At 32.9% G+C, this 17,329-nt stretch overlaps 2 protein-coding genes across 2 annotated transcripts; one reads left to right on the top strand and one right to left on the bottom strand.

Moving 5' to 3' along the window:
• The first annotated feature begins 890 nt into the window (after window positions 1-890).
• On the top strand, window positions 891-6,117 carry LOC118028661 (AT-hook motif nuclear-localized protein 1). Its single transcript, XM_035032348.2, has 5 exons — window positions 891-1,881; window positions 4,045-4,112; window positions 4,470-4,601; window positions 5,173-5,334; window positions 5,484-6,117. The coding sequence occupies exons 1-5, from the start codon at window positions 1,512-1,514 to the stop codon at window positions 5,709-5,711; spliced, it is 960 nt and encodes a 319-aa protein (XP_034888239.1). The 5' UTR covers window positions 891-1,511; the 3' UTR covers window positions 5,712-6,117.
• Window positions 6,118-12,233: 6,116 nt separating this feature from the next.
• Window positions 12,234-14,643, bottom strand: LOC118028742 (protein cornichon homolog 4). The gene is made up of 4 exons (XM_035032448.2): window positions 14,356-14,643; window positions 13,661-13,842; window positions 12,580-12,702; window positions 12,234-12,485 (listed from the first exon to the last, which is right to left on the bottom strand). The coding sequence occupies exons 1-4, from the start codon at window positions 14,425-14,427 to the stop codon at window positions 12,446-12,448; spliced, it is 417 nt and encodes a 138-aa protein (XP_034888339.1). The 5' UTR covers window positions 14,428-14,643; the 3' UTR covers window positions 12,234-12,445.
• Window positions 14,644-17,329: the final 2,686 nt, after the last annotated feature.

Below are 17,329 nucleotides of genomic sequence, written 5' to 3'. Positions count from 1 at the left end.
ATTTCAGGATCTATGAAATTAGTTAAGATGCAAATAAACTGCTCCAGACACCTATATTAATAATAATAATAAAAAAAAAACCTAAAATTAAAAGAAGAAGAAAGTTTTGGTTATTACTTGATTTTCAAGTAGGGCCCAGCTAAAAAAAAGAGAGGCAAATAAGCAAGCAGTAGAAGATCTATGTGCTCACTCCCCAACCATCAGGATGCATGGCAAATCCATGAGAACAGCTTTCATCATCAATCGTTTTCACGGCAGCATCATCATGGACAGGCAAAGGGAACAATACAAGAGCAAGAGAATGAAAGCCATTTTGCATAACCAAAAGGATTGGATCACTGTGCTCTCTCTCTTTTCATCGATGAAAGCCATTTTGCAGAAGCCATTTTTTCATGTTTTTGCTTGTATCCGATGAAAGCTCACCAGGCCCCATAAAAAATAAGGACATGCTTGCCTTGAGCCAATCTCCTTTTCCCCTTTTCTAGACAATTTTTTTTTTTTAAATTTCCCTGGCACCTTAATTTTACTTGCCATTCACTCAAAACTAAAGAAAAGAAAAGAAAACTGCTAATAAAATGATGGCAATAACACCATCTCTTGTCCCTTTCTCTGTCGAAAATAGAAAAAAATAATGAAAAGAGAAGATAGAGATAGAGATAGAGATAGAGAAAGGAAAACCCCTCCCACTTTCCACTTTATTTTATTTATTTATTTTTCCACCAGATTCCAACCAAAACATCAATATCTTTTATTATCTATCATAAAATACAATTCTACAATAATCATTACGCGCGCGCACGCACATTTATATTCATCAATGCCAACTTTCTTTTTGTTATTAAATTCTTTCAAATTGCAATTTTTATTATTGTTTTTCTAATCATATTTCAGACAGACTTAGGAGGAAGGTTAAGAACTAAATTGGCTCAACAAGAACTAAAAAACAAAACAAACTTTTCTATTATTTTTATGACAGAGAAAAAAAAAAAACCAGTTTCCAATCCAAACCACCCCACTAATTCAAAAATCAAAATTCACTTTCACAGCTTAAATCCAATCTTTCCTTCTCCTCTCATCGCTCTCTTTACTCCAAAAAAAAGAATTAAAATTTAAAACACAAATTTTCTTTTCCCTGTGCTTTTTTTTCTTTTTCTTAAAACCTCAGTTAAGTTCTGTTTCTGCTTAACCTGAGCTCTCTAATCTCAAAAATTAAGCTGAAAAAAAGCGCATGTGTTTATTTATTTTTTCTTTTCTCTTTCAAGATTAATTTCTCCTGTACAAAGCTCTCTCTTCTACCTCATATTCAGCTTTCCTTTCATTTTTTTGTTCCTTTCTGGGTTTTAAATTTTGGAGCTTGTTTTTTTCCTCTTGAAAAGGATGATTTTTTTAGGTTTAATTTTCAATGAAAATTTGAACTTTTTTAATATTTTGAGATGATTTGAGCTCAAAATCAAAATGAGTTTTTAGGAAAGATTTTCATAAAAGAAAAATCTCTTTTAAAGGGTTTAAGCATGGAAACAACTGTGAGTAGTAACAGTGGTGGCGGGGGGGTAACAGTGGTGACATCCGATGCTCCTTCAAATTACCAAATCGCTCCTAGGTCCGACAGCAACCCGAATTCAACAACTGGATCTGCGCCACCTGCTTCGCCGCAAGCTCCACCTCCCCAACCGTCTTCCGCGGCGGCGACTATGCCATTGAAGAAGAAGAGAGGGAGGCCTAGAAAGTATGGTCCAGACGGGAGTGTCACCATGGCTTTGTCTCCGAAGCCGATTTCGTCGGCGGCTCCTGCACCATCTCCTCCGGTGATTGATTTCTCGGTTGTGAAGCAAAAGAAAATAAAGCCAGTGAGCAAGGCCAAGTTTGAGCTGGAGAATTTAGGTAAGGAACGGAGAAGCTTGTCAATTTATTTATTCCCTTTTGAGCTAAAGTGTTTTTTGTGCTTAAAGTTTGAATCTTGGTAAGAAACTTGACATTTTTATAGGTAACCTTTTGAGCTTAATTGTTTTTGTGCTTGTTTTAGGTTTTAAGTTTGCATCTTTGATGTTTTTATACGTTGTTTTTTGTGTTGTCTGTTTCAATGTTAGAGAAAGTCGGGTGGTTTTTAGTACAGGTTCTGTGAACGTGGGACCTGTGAAATGATGCTTCAGTTGAGATCTTGATATGTGTGTTTGAGTGTGTGTGGTGGGTTTAGAAAGAGAACGAGGGTATGTGAGTTGGTGTGTGGTAATGAGGGAATCTTGTTATGAGGGTGTTATTTTGGCACTTATGAACCCTTTTTTGGGGAAGAGAATTTGTGGAAGGTACTGTTGTTGGGTACTTGCTAAATGACCGGTAAAGGTCTGCTGCTGTGTTATGGTTTAAACAAAATTGGAATAGAGAGATCTCACCGATTTCCTTCCTAAACAATGGAGGAAGTTTTTTTAGTTTCCATGTTTTGCTGATATTTATGGTTGGTTCTGCTTACCGTGTTTTGTATTCTGGATATTTTTGTGGCTAGTTTTTAGATTCTTGTTCCTTATGCTGTGTGATCATTTCCTGCCAAAAGGGTCTGGATGTAAGTTGCCGAACTTGGCCTCTTTTATCATGGTGTGCTGCTTGCTCACTTGCTGAAATTGGCCTTCTCTACCCGAGCAGTTCTCAAGGTTCTTAATATCCATGTAGCTACTACATGAGTCATATAGAAGAGAAGAATTGTGGTCAACTGTGACTAAGCACGCACAATCTAGTTACGTAGTTTTGAGTGTTGACTTCTTATCTCTTCCATCTCCGGTTGAGTTGGGCTTCTTGGTTGCTTCCTGGAATACAATTTTCTAGCTTAGATGAAAGAGAGCGAAGATGGGAATAATTATTTTGTAGTTCTCTATCGACCTGGGTAACCAGCTTCATGGGTGCTGCATTACTTGGAACTTTTTGCAAATTGCAGCAGAGACCATAAAATGCATGGCTGTCTTTTGAGCATGTCATCAGTAGAATGAAGTGCCATCTATTCCCAACAAGCCATCGACAGTTTACTTTAGACAAGACACTTCATTTCTTCATAGTTAGTTGAAAATTTGCATATTATTTATCAAGTAAAAAGGGTTTTGCTTGACATTTTCTATAATTCCTCCTCAATTTACCTGGTGTTTGATTATTCCACAGACAAAATCCATGAGTTTGAACTCTTGAGACCACCTCCACTGGGCAGTCTAAGCTCATGATGATTATCTTGCTACCCCTTTAGCAACAGTGCTTCAATTTCTGGCTTTCCTGTTTTCTTTCTGTTTTCAAGTAGCAGTGTTGAATCTGATGCATAGAATTGAGATTCCTGCTCATGAGTAATCAGGTAGCTTAGATGGTGCATTGGTTTTACCCCCCTTGGAGGATTGTTCCATTTGCATGAAACACCATAATAGCTTTACATAATTATCTAGAAATCGGGTCATAAGACAATATCTTTAAGCCCTTCTCTTAATTATAGAGATTCTGTCCTTAGAGAGGCTCTTCTTTTGCTATGAGATGGCTTGGAGCTTTTCCTTTGGTTGTTTGAGTTAGTTATCTACACCCATGCCCTATCGGTTGAGGAGCCTTTAACAACTGTTGCTGAGAACTTCTGCCTGGAGGTTGAAGAGCCGCCAAATATCTTTATGCTGGTACTCAAGTCATACCAGTCATCGATGCATGAGACTTTTCTATGATTATGCAATTTTTAAGTTCTTGATGGTCTGCAGAAATGTCACTTTTTTTTATTGGTAATGCTGCCTTAGAAAGCAATACGAGCTGTTTTTCTTTGGCCATGCCACCATAAGGTTTCATGTAGTCTTTTTCCACATCAATGGGGTTTCCTATTGCCGAAAAGGCCACCCTAAATATGATGTTTTGCCTGCATTTCTTTTCAAAGCAAGAATTCTGAATTTGAAATTTCTGAAATTTTCTGCCTTGGTTTTCCTATTACCTTTGAGGTGCATTATGTTGCTTGAAGTCTGTGAATTGAGAATCTGATTGCGGAATGAGAATTTCTGTGTCTTGGTTTGCTGATGCTTTGGCAATTTGATCTTCTAGGTGATTGGGTTGCATGCTCTGTAGGTGCAAATTTTACTCCCCATATCATCACAGTCAATGCGGGCGAGGTACATAACCACTGAATCTTTGTATTTATGCATAGTATTGACATTGCATTTTTTTTTTCCTTTATGGCCATTTGTTCATATAAGTGCAAACATAACCTGAATTTCGTGTTAAGAAACTGTTGCTGGGATTTGAGCAACTGTAAACATTGATCAGGATGCCATAAATTTCCAAAATAGAGAAGGCAGAAAAAATTGATTAAAAACTTTGCTTTATGTAACATTCCCTGATATTCGGTGAAATAGCCTGGAAATTGCAAAACCATTATTTTTTGTCATAACTTCTGAGATTGAATTATATGTTTTCCTATGATTCAAGGATGACTTACATAAATAGATTATCATTTTTTGGTTGTTTAGGATGTCACAATGAAAATCATATCATTTTCCCAACAAGGTCCTCGAGCTATATGTGTGCTCTCAGCTAATGGTGTGATCTCTAGCGTTACACTTCGTCAGCCTGATTCTTCAGGGGGTACACTAACATACGAGGTGATGCATTTTATCCTTCCTTATGTACAATGATTCATTTAAAACAATGGTTTGCCTTTACCTTAAAGGTGCACTTCTGTACAAAAGTTCAGCAACTGCACTTCTACATTAAGAGTTTCTAACAATTCTAATCAGGAAATCTGTGTCATTCAACTCTTTATAAAATGAAAAAGAAACATATGATTGTGGTTGGTGATGTGTTCCATGCTGGGATTCATCATAAGCTCTTGTTTAGAATTAATTCTCTTCTCCTGCTGCTTTTTATACTTGGGTTACGGTGCTGGTTGTTCATCTAAAATAAAGGTCTTAGTTTAGACCTTTAGAAGTTCTTCAAAAGTGGATGTTAACATGGTCCTGGAATCACATTTGTAAAATGGGATCTTTATCTACTTTGCTCCTCCTCTTACTGGTGCCCTTTGAACTTGTAGACTACTTTTCCTCACTAATTCAATATTGGACTTGTAATAACACTTTAGGACCATTTGTTAACTACCTAATCCTAGCACCTCACGTTGCTTGTACTTTTTGATTTTTAATAATTATTTATCAATCTTTTCTGTGATTTTTCCAGGGTCGCTTTGAGATACTGTCTTTATCTGGTTCATTTATGCCCACTGAAACTGGAGGAACAAGAAGCAGATCTGGTGGGATGAGTGTTTCATTAGCAAGTCCTGATGGAAGAGTTGTAGGCGGTGGAGTTGCTGGTCTGCTGGTAGCTGCAAGTCCCGTACAGGTTGTTTTTCCAATTTAACTGTTCTCCCCAATCCCAGTGCACTATCTAAACTGTGGTGTTAAACCCATCTCAGAAGTAATAATCATCATGGATGGCTTTTGAGACAGAGTTTGATAATCTTTTTCCTTTTCTTCTTGTTAATTGATTAGGTTGTAGTAGGTAGTTTTCTGGCTGGGAACCAGCATGAGCAGAAGCCAAAGAAACAGAAGCATGATTCGTTATCAGGTGTCATGGCGACTGCTGCCATTCCTATTTCTATTGCTGATCCCAAATCCAACTTCTCATCTCCCTCATTTCGAGGAGATAGTTGGTCTCCGTTGCCTCCGGAATCAAGGAATAAGCCGGCTGACATTAACTTAACTTTGCCAGCAGGGTAATGGGGTTCACCTCAATTGTGCATCAAAAGGCTTGTCACTGACGACAATGGCATTCAACCTCCAATCTTACAATCTCACCTTCAAGTGTTGTTTTGTCTGTAATTTTATCAACAATTTATCAGTACTGGCATGTCGATTTTACCTATTTTGTTTTTCAGGTAGAATTATAGTTAGCTGATTCGTTAGGCCCTGTTGCTGTTGTGCCATGTAGAATAGCTAATGTAATATTTACCCCCTAGAGTTGCCTTTCTCGGGATTGATGGACTTTTGCAAATTGCTGTTATTTCTAACATTTCATCTACTCTTTTTAAAGGCTGTTAATGTTGCTCTGCGTGATGCAACAGGGCAACTTCTTAGAAATAGTTGTAATGACATTTTCAACTATTTTTATAATTTTTTGTTCTCATTATGCTTTTTGAATGTATTTACTTTTAGTTATTTTTCCATGTAATCATACAGGTTCAGTCTTCGCAGCTGTTTAAAATTCTCTGTATTTTTGCAGTTCCAGACCAGTATATAAACAATTTTCAATGCCAGAAACCAAAGCAAAGCTAACAAAGAAAGGCAGAAGTGTTGATTTTTTTATGTTCTCTCCCCTCTCTGGTTGCAAAACTGCAAGTGGGTCTTCCATAAATGTACAGTACTCCCACTAAAGTCAGCTCCCTGTCATCATCAGAATGTCAATGAGATCAAGCATTTCAAATGCAACGCCCTTAGAGTTCTAAATTCCCTGGAAGCGCACGCATATACGGCACGTAACTGGTTGTTTTTAGCATAGTTATTGAGCTCAGTCATGGGTTGACCGAACAAGTAGCTAGGTTTTAGGCTACATGGGTTAAGCTGAATTAATTTAGAAAAATTAAAGAAAAAAAAATATTTAAAATTTTAAAATTTTTTATATATATTTTTTGAGGCAATGGATGTAAATATAGGTTATTAAAAAAATATATATGAAATGATTTTCACTATAATTATCTTACATCAATGAGTTAAGAAAAAATTATAGTGAATATAAGATATATATAAAAAATGTGAATTGTACATTGAGCTCGGATTATAATGTCTGAGCCCGCTCTTCTTAGCCCCAACTGTACATTGGACTCGAGTTACCAAACTTAAGCTCAATAGATGTTTTTTAAGCTTATTTTAAGGGAATGTTTTAAGTTTATTTTGAGAGTTTTTTTAAGTTCATTTTATTTGGATCTATTAACCGCCCTCAAGTCTTTGCGGTATTAATCCGTAAATATTTATAAAAATATCCAATTATCATGATGATTTTATTTAATATTTTTAATATGAGAAAAGGGGTTGAAACCCTAGATAATAAACTGCAAAACCCGTGTACATAGGTGTGCACTATGTTTGAAAAAAATTCTAAATATATAAAGGAAAATCATGGAGAAACCTATATTTAGAAAAAATCTAGGAGAAATGAGGTGAGATATAAAAGATCTGAGATTTAAAATATTTTTATAAGATATCGTGAAAATTTATGGGAAAAAATCTCATTCTTAGAAAAAAAATTTAAAAACAGGAAAATTTCTAAAAAGCTGAGATTAGCAAATCCATTTCTTTTAAAATTAATTAATTTAAAATGAAAAAATAATTTGACATAATCTAAGAAGCTCTGCGGAAGTTTCTGCCTTGTGATTGAAAATTCGGGTTGCTAGAAATAATGACGAAACTTCTGTGAAATTAAGTGTCATATACCCTACCAATTATAAAAACAGCAATTTCCGAGAATCACACATTGGTTGGTCTCACGTATAACCCCATGCAACTATATAATGGAAACCCCACTGCAAATTATTTAGAAAAGCACGGCATCAACAGCATCGCTCTGGTTTTTATTTGCTTAGCTGTATCATCTACTTTTGTACAAGGAAATGAAGCTCGTTGCGTTACCAGTATCACTGTTCTTAAATGCTTCTCCGGTTCGGAACTTTTCATCTGCTGTGTTTTTGCATTTGTTGCTCAACATCTTAATTTGGGTCATCGTTTTATGGAGTTATAAGCCATCCAAAGATGAACTTGATGGACTCCGGCAACCTGAACCGTCTTTATGTGAATATCCATATGTAGAGAATAAAGGTGAGAATCAGAGCAATGGGAATGCTGAATCTTCATGTGAAGTTGCTGGACACACATGTGTTCAGAGTAAGAGTGAGAATCACAGCAATGAGAAGGGTCAGGACAATGACAATGGCAAAGACAACGACGAGAAACACAGTTGTTCTGATGGTTGTATTGAAGACGACTACGACAATGGGAGTGCCGGTGTGATTGGTTGGCAAGATGTTGCAGAAGAACTTGATGATAATCTGGAGAAGAGAATTGAAGACTTCATTGCTAAGGTTAATAAAGGATGGAGGGAAGAAATGTTAAGAGAAGGGACCAATAACCAGTCACCTTCATCATAAGTTGTGGTTCGAGGAAACACGTATTGAGACTTACAGTCAATGGTTTTTGCAATTCCCAGAACCCAGACTGGTTCTCTTCATCAAGTTTCCCTTTTGTACTCTACTCTGGTCTTTGCCTTACTGATGTGAGAAAGAATGACCAAAACGTAACTTTACTGGACAGAATCCACTTTACTGAACGTTTTGTTAAAGCTGTCTTCGGAGTCCACTGAATCTCACTTGTCCATTCAAGTGTGAGACTGGAAACCAGACTTCGTTTGAAAATGAAGAAAGAAAAACTAAAATCTGATCTTATAATCAAGTACATGATGCTACTTGATGGCACCATAATATTCATACTTTATTTATCGATTTTTTTTTTATGTTTTTGTACTATTTTATTGTATTAATTTTAAAATAATAAAAAAAAAAAATATTATTTTAATATATTTAAAAAAACACTTTAAAAATTAATTATTACAGCATTCTCATACCAAAAAACATATTTTAATTTGCCTTTGAAAGTCAATATATTTTTTTAAGACAAACAACACCAGAAGATCCTCGAAACCGACTTCAATCATATCAGCAGACTTTATTTGCTTTTTTGTCGTTTTCAACAATTTCGGAGAAACTTCGCGCACACAAAATAAAATTAAAATAAAAAAAAGAAAACATCAAGGTGAGGTTTTTCCAAATTGCTTCACGATGTGTCAACGACGTGGTCAAATGAAACATGCAATGCGCAGAGGACAACCTGCTACTCAACTCGCTTGCTTGCAGAGGGTAAAATATTTCTATTACATTTGGTTCACGGTGAACTCCCAAGGTTAAGGTTCCAAGCTACAAGCAAACCTGGTCAGGACGAATCCTTCAACTGCATTTTAACCTCAACTCCGGTCTGTATGCCGTGAAGATAATTAACTAAACAACTAAAACATTTGGGATTTTTAGAAATTTTTTGTGAATAATAAATTACTTGGATTTTTTTTTATTCTTCATGATTTTCCGGTGATCATAATAGCGGCTGAATTTTTAGACAACAATCTAGCAAGTGATCTATTGTATGTGCAATAAAAAAAAGGGTTATTGTAGACCCATGCATCAGACTTTTTTTTTTTTCAATGGGCTAGGCACTAGGCCACTTATATCCAACCGGCTTGCCTCTTTTTTATAGTTTATTTTTTATTTTTCAAAAATATGTTGTTTTAAAGATTGGAAATATGTTTTTTTAATATGTTTAAAAAACTTCCATTTTTAATATCAACACAATATTTTTATAAAATTATCCAGCTATTTTTTTCTACCTTCCATGGCTTACCTTAGTTTTTCATCTGAATTTTTTTCTTTGTTAAAATTTGTTTTTATGATTCTAATAATTGTTTTCTTGAACAAATTAACAATACCCTCGCTTCTATTTTTTTTTCCCCTCTCCATGAGAGAATTGTCTAATACGAACCTAAAGCACCTACGATGAGAACCCGCAAGTTGTGAGGAAAAACTTGTCAAAAAAACAAGAGAGAACCTGGATAGATTCGCTATGAAACCCCAATACCTAGCAGGGAGACATGAGAGAAAACCAGGGCAGGTGTTTTTCAGTCATCTCTAACTTTAATTGGGTTACACTGTAATCATAATTTACTTAATATATAATTATCATTGGAATAACATGACTTTCTTGAAAGGCTTGTATTAGAATAAAATGATAAATAATGCCATCAAAACTTGAAAGCATACCAATCCCCCCAGATAGATAAATAAGTGAGTATGAAAGAAACACTACCTTGTATTCATTGCAACGTATCACATTGAGGTCGAACAAGAATCACCTAAAACTAGATAGGTGGTAGGTGTTTCATTGTTGACAAAGTTAATTTTTTTATAACTTCAAAAAATACTGTTCAAATGTTGTTAGTGTATTTTAAAGATTAAAAGAATTATGTATAAACTCTACTAAAACCAATAGAAGAATTTAATTTAATTACATGATTAAAAAAAAAATAACAACAATAAATATACTAATGTTAATCTAGGTTGACATTTCATACTCTTGATCTGGGTCATTACATCGAAATCATTGTATACAAAAAAATTATAAAACTTAATCTTCAACAATTCAATATTAAATGATGAAATTAAAAAAAAATCAATTTTAAAAAAGAATACAACCCAAAAAAGAAAAATCAATTAAAAGAATAAGAACAAAATTTCACATAAAATAAAATAAAATAATATAATATAATATAAAAAGCCTCAAGTCAGTGTGAGATAGCATGACAAACTCGTGACATGGGTCATTAAGTCAGAATATCCTCACATAAATAAAAATAAAAAAAAAATAAAGAAGTTGAATCTTCAATAAACTTGGTATTGAATGATGAAATTGAAAAATAAATGGTGTAAAAAAAGATTTAAAAAATTATGGAAGTCTAGGTTAACATTTAATACTCATAACCCGGGCCACAAAACCAAGAACACCGCATTTGAAAAAAAAAAAAAAAGAAACTTAATCCTTAATTAATCCATGCTAAAGGATGAAATTAAAAAAAAAATCAATCTAAAAAATGGATCCAAAGCCAAAAAACAAATGGGGACAAAACTCAACATAAAATTAAAATGATGTAAAAGCCATGAGTCAATCCAAGTTAGCATGGTAAATTCACCTGAGTCATGAGGTCTGGTTATTCTTATAGAAAGTAAACAAAGAAAGAAGTAAAGAAGTTTAATCTTCAATAAATCTAATACTGAAGGATGGAAATGAAAAATAAAATCAATTTAAAAAGTAGAAGAAGAAAAGGCTATTATCAATTAGGGTTAACATTTCATGCATATAACTAAAGTCATAAGATTAAGATCATAGCACCAAAAAAAAAAAACGACATAGTTCATATCTTAAGTAATATAATGTTGAATAATGAAATTAAAAAAATAAAATTAGTTTCAAAAAAGGATCCAAAGAAAGAAAAAACAATGAATAGCAAATTTGACATAAAAATAAAATTAATTAAAATAATAGGGGATGAAATTGAAACATAGATTCAATTAAGAAAATGATATATAAAAAAAAATAGTAATCAAAAGAATAAAGATCATATTTGATATAAAAATTAAATAAATTCAAATGGTAATGGATGACATTGAAAAATAAAATAAAATAAAAATTTAAAACAAATAAAGATCAATAAAAAAATGAGAACTATTATTGAAATAAAAACAAAGGGGAGAACAAGTTTTTATTTTGGCTGCCGAGCACGAATCCCAAGGCATGGAGAGAGAAAAGATAGGGAGAGAAAAATCTTTCATTGTTGCTCATAATATAACATATGCCATCTCAATGGATGCATCATCACTCGACTCTTCAGATAGCATGTTGACAGATCATTTTTTTGTCATCATATGAGGTCACACACACCACTCAAAAGATACAAGTAACTCTCACCTGTTAGTAAATATCAACTATCTTTTTATTAAAATGATATTTTATATTTGTTAAAAAAAACCAAATTTCTTCAAAACCAACATGATTATATATATATAAAAAAAACATTTAAGGAAAAGTTGAAAATGCTTCTTGAATTCAATTTAATAATTTTATGATTTTAAGGATATTTTATTGTGCAGAATAATAAAAAAAAAAACTAAAAATCACTTGAAAAAAGTTTTGTAGTTTTTAACTTTTAAGAATATAAAGTAATTTTATTATGGATAAAATTATCACAACCAATTTGTTGTCAATTAATTTTACAATGACTAATAAGTCATCATAAACAAAACTCTTAGATTTTGTTAGTGAAGAGTAAAAATGATCATTTCATTATGTAAAGGGATCAACTCTTGTACTTTTTTTTTTTTTTGATTAATTGATCTTAAACTTCTATAAATTGATGATTCCAATAATTTAATAAAGAAAAAATTCCAGCTGAAGTCGAGTTGCTTCCAACATCTTGAAGAAGGCCACTTAAAACCACATCAATTGATTGAAACAATTTTCTGACAACTGTATTACTTCTCAGAACTTGTTCCAAGAACTGAATTAATTCATCTTGTCACCAAGGGAGGATATTCAAACAACAAAAAGCAAAATAAAATTATGAAGAAACCAGCAGGGAACCACAAAATATCATGACTTAGCCAAAAGCAGTGGAACCTCAAATGTTATTCAATAAATCAATAGCATTCTTACAGTCCTAGAACTGGAACTATATCAGTTACAACAGGCCCCTTAGTTTGCACAAGGGAGCAGTTTACGGTACCCAGTATCTCCAATTCATTCCTCGCTGGAGCAGGCAATTATCCCAACTAATCATAATCACTGTCTTCAGGCAATTATCCCAACTAATCATAATCACTGTCTTCCAAGGCGGTCAAAATCATCCTGTAAACAACGAGTAAATCAATCTTGTTTTAGTTTCTTCACTAGTGATATCGATACGTTTTAAAGGTAGCAGCTATATGGCATTGTCACCTACCAGAAAAGCGAAAGAAACAGGAGAACAATGAGATAGCCTAGTTTGAAAAGTCGTTGTTTCTTTTCCCAATTGAGCATGTTGAATATCTCGGTCACATCTATCAGATGCTGTCTTCGTGTGTAACTAATCAAAAGAATGAAAAAGGTTGGAAGAAGCAAAGCATATCATGTTCCATCATGAGTAACCAGCAAAATACAAAGCTTAGTATATTCCTAAGTCACGATCACTGCAACAAAATGAGATTGTTTACATGATGATCCCTTCAAGTAATGCATGAGGTTGCTTCTATCAGCAAGGTAAGCAAAGAGTGTTAACCCTAGCTATGTATGAAATCAATTCAACTTGCCTGGGATATCAGGGAAGACCCTGACCCATCAACCCCAAAACTTAAAAACTATGGCTTGAGAACCTCACAATGGCAACACAGAATGTAATATAACCATGTCAGCCCAGTGAATCATAAAATCAAGATGATAGTTTAAGATTAAGATGGAGAAAAAAAAAAGCATTGATGCATCCACTGTGAGTAATGGCAGAATTTCAGATAGAAGTCTAACTCCAATACGAACATGGCTAAATAATAGAAATGACTGTCCTACATAGACTGAAAAACATGAAATAAACAGTGCAAGACTCGGAAACCATGTGAAGCTCATGATAGGGATACAAATAGGTTGCTGGAATATGAGTTCATGGCTCCAAACATGGACACTCAAGTCCAAGCAGCATTCAAGGCTGTACTTCTAAAGCATTGAAGCCTTCTAAAACTATAGCTATTTAACTACTTCATTTGGACATTCTGAGGTACTTCTCATGCTTCTGTCTAATAATTGAGCAAATAATCATCTTGACCAATCATGATAGCATGGATTGAGCAGCAGTTATTTGAAAATATCTTATTCACACTGCATTGATGAAATGGTACGCTTTTCACTGGTAGGCAATGGATGTTTAGTCTTAGTACAGTAGACCTCCCTCTTAGAAGCTACATCTCTATCTCTCTCTCATAGACAGATAAACAACAATTTTCAGATGTGAGCAAAGTATAATCCTTCAGAACAAAGAAGAAGATAAAACTTACAGCCTCGCATTGTAATAAAGGTATGGAACACACAAAAGTGACATACACCAGTGCCCTGTAACAAGAAAAAATAAGCACAAAACCCCTTCTGTTATATACTCTGGCAAAATCACTTTATTTATCCTAGATGAGGAATCGTAAGGATTGATGTAATCAAACTCCAGGTCCGCCAAGGCCATCAGCTGCAACAAATTCTTCAAAATGTCAAATTCCATTTTTCAACATTATACACCTCAAAACATACACGCAAGCAAATGCCAGACTTATCCATACATGTAGCAATTCCCATACATTTTTTCTTCGAATCTCTTTAGCAAACATTCTCTAAAATCATCTTACTTGTTACAGTTACTCTACCTAAAGCTAAGGCTTTTTAATAAAATGGGTCTTCGCTATTATCCACAGAAAACAATAAATTCCAGGGCCTTATCAAGTTGGACAGTAAATTGATCAAAACCAATAAGATAAAAAACCCATCAGCATTTAGCATTATTCACTACCCAATAAGCAATCGAAGTCAAAGAATGAACAAAATGGATAGAAACAAACACAAAACTTTCAGCAAAACCCTAATTTAATTTTAAAACAGATAACATTCAAAAGTCACCAAAAGTTATGAACTTTTGAAAGATATTAATTTGACCAAAATACAAAGTAAAGTAGAGAAAAATAAGTAAAGGGATTAGAAGAATAACCTGATAGATGACGATAACAATTAAGGAAATAAGGATGAAGAAGGATATCAACCATACAAAGAGATCTCCCATGCTCCTTACCCTACTCTTAAATCTTTTCCTCTCTTCCCTTTTAACTCTGTTTCAAATTTTTGTTAGCCTCAGAAAGAGGCACAGCTAAGTGATTGCGTTGGTTTTCGTTCTGTCTGAAATGCAACAATTCCTTTCTTGTTCGCGTTTCCTTGATTCGATAATTTAGGATTCTAACTCTTTTTTTCTTTCTTTTTCTGGGCTGGGTTTATAAACGAGTCCAAGTAGCATGTATATAGTTCAGTCTTCCGACATCGAAGTTTCCATGTAGAATATTTGTTCTGTTATGTTTTTTATTTTATTTTTAAAAAGGCCTCCTCCCCACCATTTCATTTTCGGCTGATTTGTTACACATTATTTAAAAAGTATACTACGGTTATTAAATAACCATTTTTTTTTTTAATGATGCTTCTAAATCTAAAATGTTAAGGAAGTTATTTTTTGCCGTATTTAGATAATAAATGATCGTGTATTCATGTTCATTTTCTATTCTCCATAACCAATAACTCTAGGAATTGGTAACAGAAACTGGATTTTTTGCTAAATAGGTTTTTTTAGGAAATTTTAGAGATTTTCTTATAATTAAATCAATAATTTTATTATAAGAAGTTATAATAAATAAATATTATTAGGATATGTATAATAAATATTGAGTTTAGGTTGATTTGTTACACCTAATTTTAAAAGCATGCTACCGTTATTAAAAAAACCATTTAATTTACTAAATAAATAAATAAAAATCCAGCTCATTTATACCTAAAGAAATCCATTTCCCTTTTTAGATAATCAGTATTCTCTCTCAATTGGTGTTAAGAGTTTTGTATTTCAGAGTGGAAGAATCAAAATCCAATTGAGTAAAAGCTTTCACTTCTAAAACCAGAGTCATTTGGACTTGGAAGGTTTAAAACTTCTCAAGTAATAGGACTGTAAACCTAATAAAATTTTCTGCATCTGGCTGGAATTTATCTCTTTTTTTTTTCATCAGCCAAGTAAAAAATTGACAGCCCTTATCCCAGAGAATTGAATTTTTATTTAGATATTTTTAAATAAGATGTCACAAAACCCACCTAACATTTTAAGAAACAATTAATGAGGAAATTTAAATTGGAGTGGAGCCAGACCTAAAAGAAGAAAATATTTTTCCTACATACGACAACTTTCTTCAATAAAGTTAATTTTCTTTTACTTTTAACATTTTTACTGTTTTTCATTAGTTTATGCACCAAATCAAGTTCCAAACATAGATTTCAAAAACTTTGAAGTGAATAATATTTTAGTACCAGTTAATTCACTTAATGTGGCATGATGGATAAATTAAATAAAGGACGACTTCGGAATAATGATGTTTTGGTTTACAAGCAAATATTGTGTTGAATTCAAGGTATAAGAAACAAAAATTTAAGGGCTAGATTATAATACTAAAAAGGTTTAAGATCAAGGTAAATAAAATAAAACTTTTAAGGATCAAAGTGTAAAGAATAAAATTTTAAAAAAATATCTTTTCAATTTTTTTTTCTTTAGAATACTAGTTTAAAGTGTTTACCATACGTTGAAACATCTAGTATCGATGTGTTAAAACTAAAAATTCAAACAAACAGGAGGTTAAAGCCTCAACCGCATTTCTAATTAGACATATATATATAAAGTTTTGAATTAAATTCTTGCTGAAATATAACTTTCGATGGTTATATATTTCTTTATGAAAAGTTGATATATTTAAAAGCTCTAAAGCTTGGTTGTTCAAAAGAACAAATTCTATTGCAAATTCATGTGTATGATTTGTAAATTCGAGTGTCCATATTCAAGAGTCTGATAAATAAAATTTATCAACTATATATATTGCAATGGTTTTGTAAAACTATTTCAATTTTGGAATGTTCTAAAAAAGCTCTTGGTATTATTTGATTTGTACTTTGAATCAATGGTTGAAAGTATATATACAAGATCGGTCCTAATTAATGTGAGTGCGTGACACTAAAAAAAAAAGGAATATGTAAAGTTTTGATATCGAATGTTTTTTGCTTGTATATTTGATATAGAATGAAATGTGATGCTTATATGCATATTCATTTGTTTCATGTTTAATAAATGCTCAATCTTTCATTGCAATGATCAAATGCAATCTTCACAAAGCATTTAAGAGTATAATAAATAAATAAAAAAGTTTAATGCTTGTATGAAATATTGAGCATTGAGCATTAAACTTTGAATTTAAGATGATCAGAAAAGGAAAGAGAAATCAGAAACTTGTAAGAAATGCAGAAAGGTGAATTCTTCATGGAATATAAGAATAAAGGAAATCATACGTGACAAATAACTATGGATTACTTTATAAAAAATGGTTTGGTGGGCATTTAAGGTTTAGCCTAGTGGTAGAAGGGGTTTATTCCCTTCTTTTATATCAAGGTTCAAACTTTATTATACACGCATGTCATCCCTACATGCTTACTGAGTTTGCAGAATGTTCAGTGGGCCGTGAGATTAATTTGTGGTGCTTGGGTGGAAATAAAGAATAGAATATTAATGAGTTGATTCTCATTACCAAGTTGCCAAAGAATTTGGTTATAATTTCTTAATGAATTGCTGTGTTAATAATACAATCATAAATGAAAGAAGATATAAAATCTGTACAATCGAAGGCGTTCTTAGGCACTTCATGACAAGTATTATAAGAATCTAGTATTTTATATAATGTTTAAGAGTAGCTAATACTCAAATTGAAAGTTCCTAGTGCAATGAAAAGGAAATTCTCATAAATGATAAAAACACATGAAGAAGAAAAAACACAAGACACTACATGCTGTATCATACATGAAGAATCTTTTGAAAAAACCTAAGTTGACTTGATAGCAAAAAATATTTAAATTTTTATCGGAAGAAAGCTTGGGAACTATTTGAGCATCAA

Source organism: Populus alba, chromosome 3 (assembly GCF_005239225.2).
Source record: "Populus alba chromosome 3, ASM523922v2, whole genome shotgun sequence".
NCBI lineage: Eukaryota > Viridiplantae > Streptophyta > Magnoliopsida > Malpighiales > Salicaceae > Populus > Populus alba.
This window is presented reverse-complemented; position numbering and strand designations above follow the sequence as displayed.

Coding starts and splice junctions, on each gene's coding strand:
- LOC118028661 (XM_035032348.2), top strand. CDS start 1,512: ATGGAAACAACTGTGAGTAGTAACAGTGGTGGCGGGGGGGTAACAGTG. Junction 4,113..4,469: donor TCACAGTCAATGCGGGCGAG/GTACATAACCAC, acceptor TTGGTTGTTTAG/GATGTCACAATGAAAATCAT. Junction 4,602..5,172: donor GGGGTACACTAACATACGAG/GTGATGCATTTT, acceptor TGATTTTTCCAG/GGTCGCTTTGAGATACTGTC.
- LOC118028742 (XM_035032448.2), bottom strand. CDS start 14,427: ATGGGAGATCTCTTTGTATGGTTGATATCCTTCTTCATCCTTATTTCC. Junction 13,843..14,355: donor TTGTTATCGTCATCTATCAG/GTTATTCTTCTA, acceptor AATTTGTTGCAG/CTGATGGCCTTGGCGGACCT. Junction 12,486..12,579: donor CTGTTTCTTTCGCTTTTCTG/GTAGGTGACAAT, acceptor CGTTGTTTACAG/GATGATTTTGACCGCCTTGG.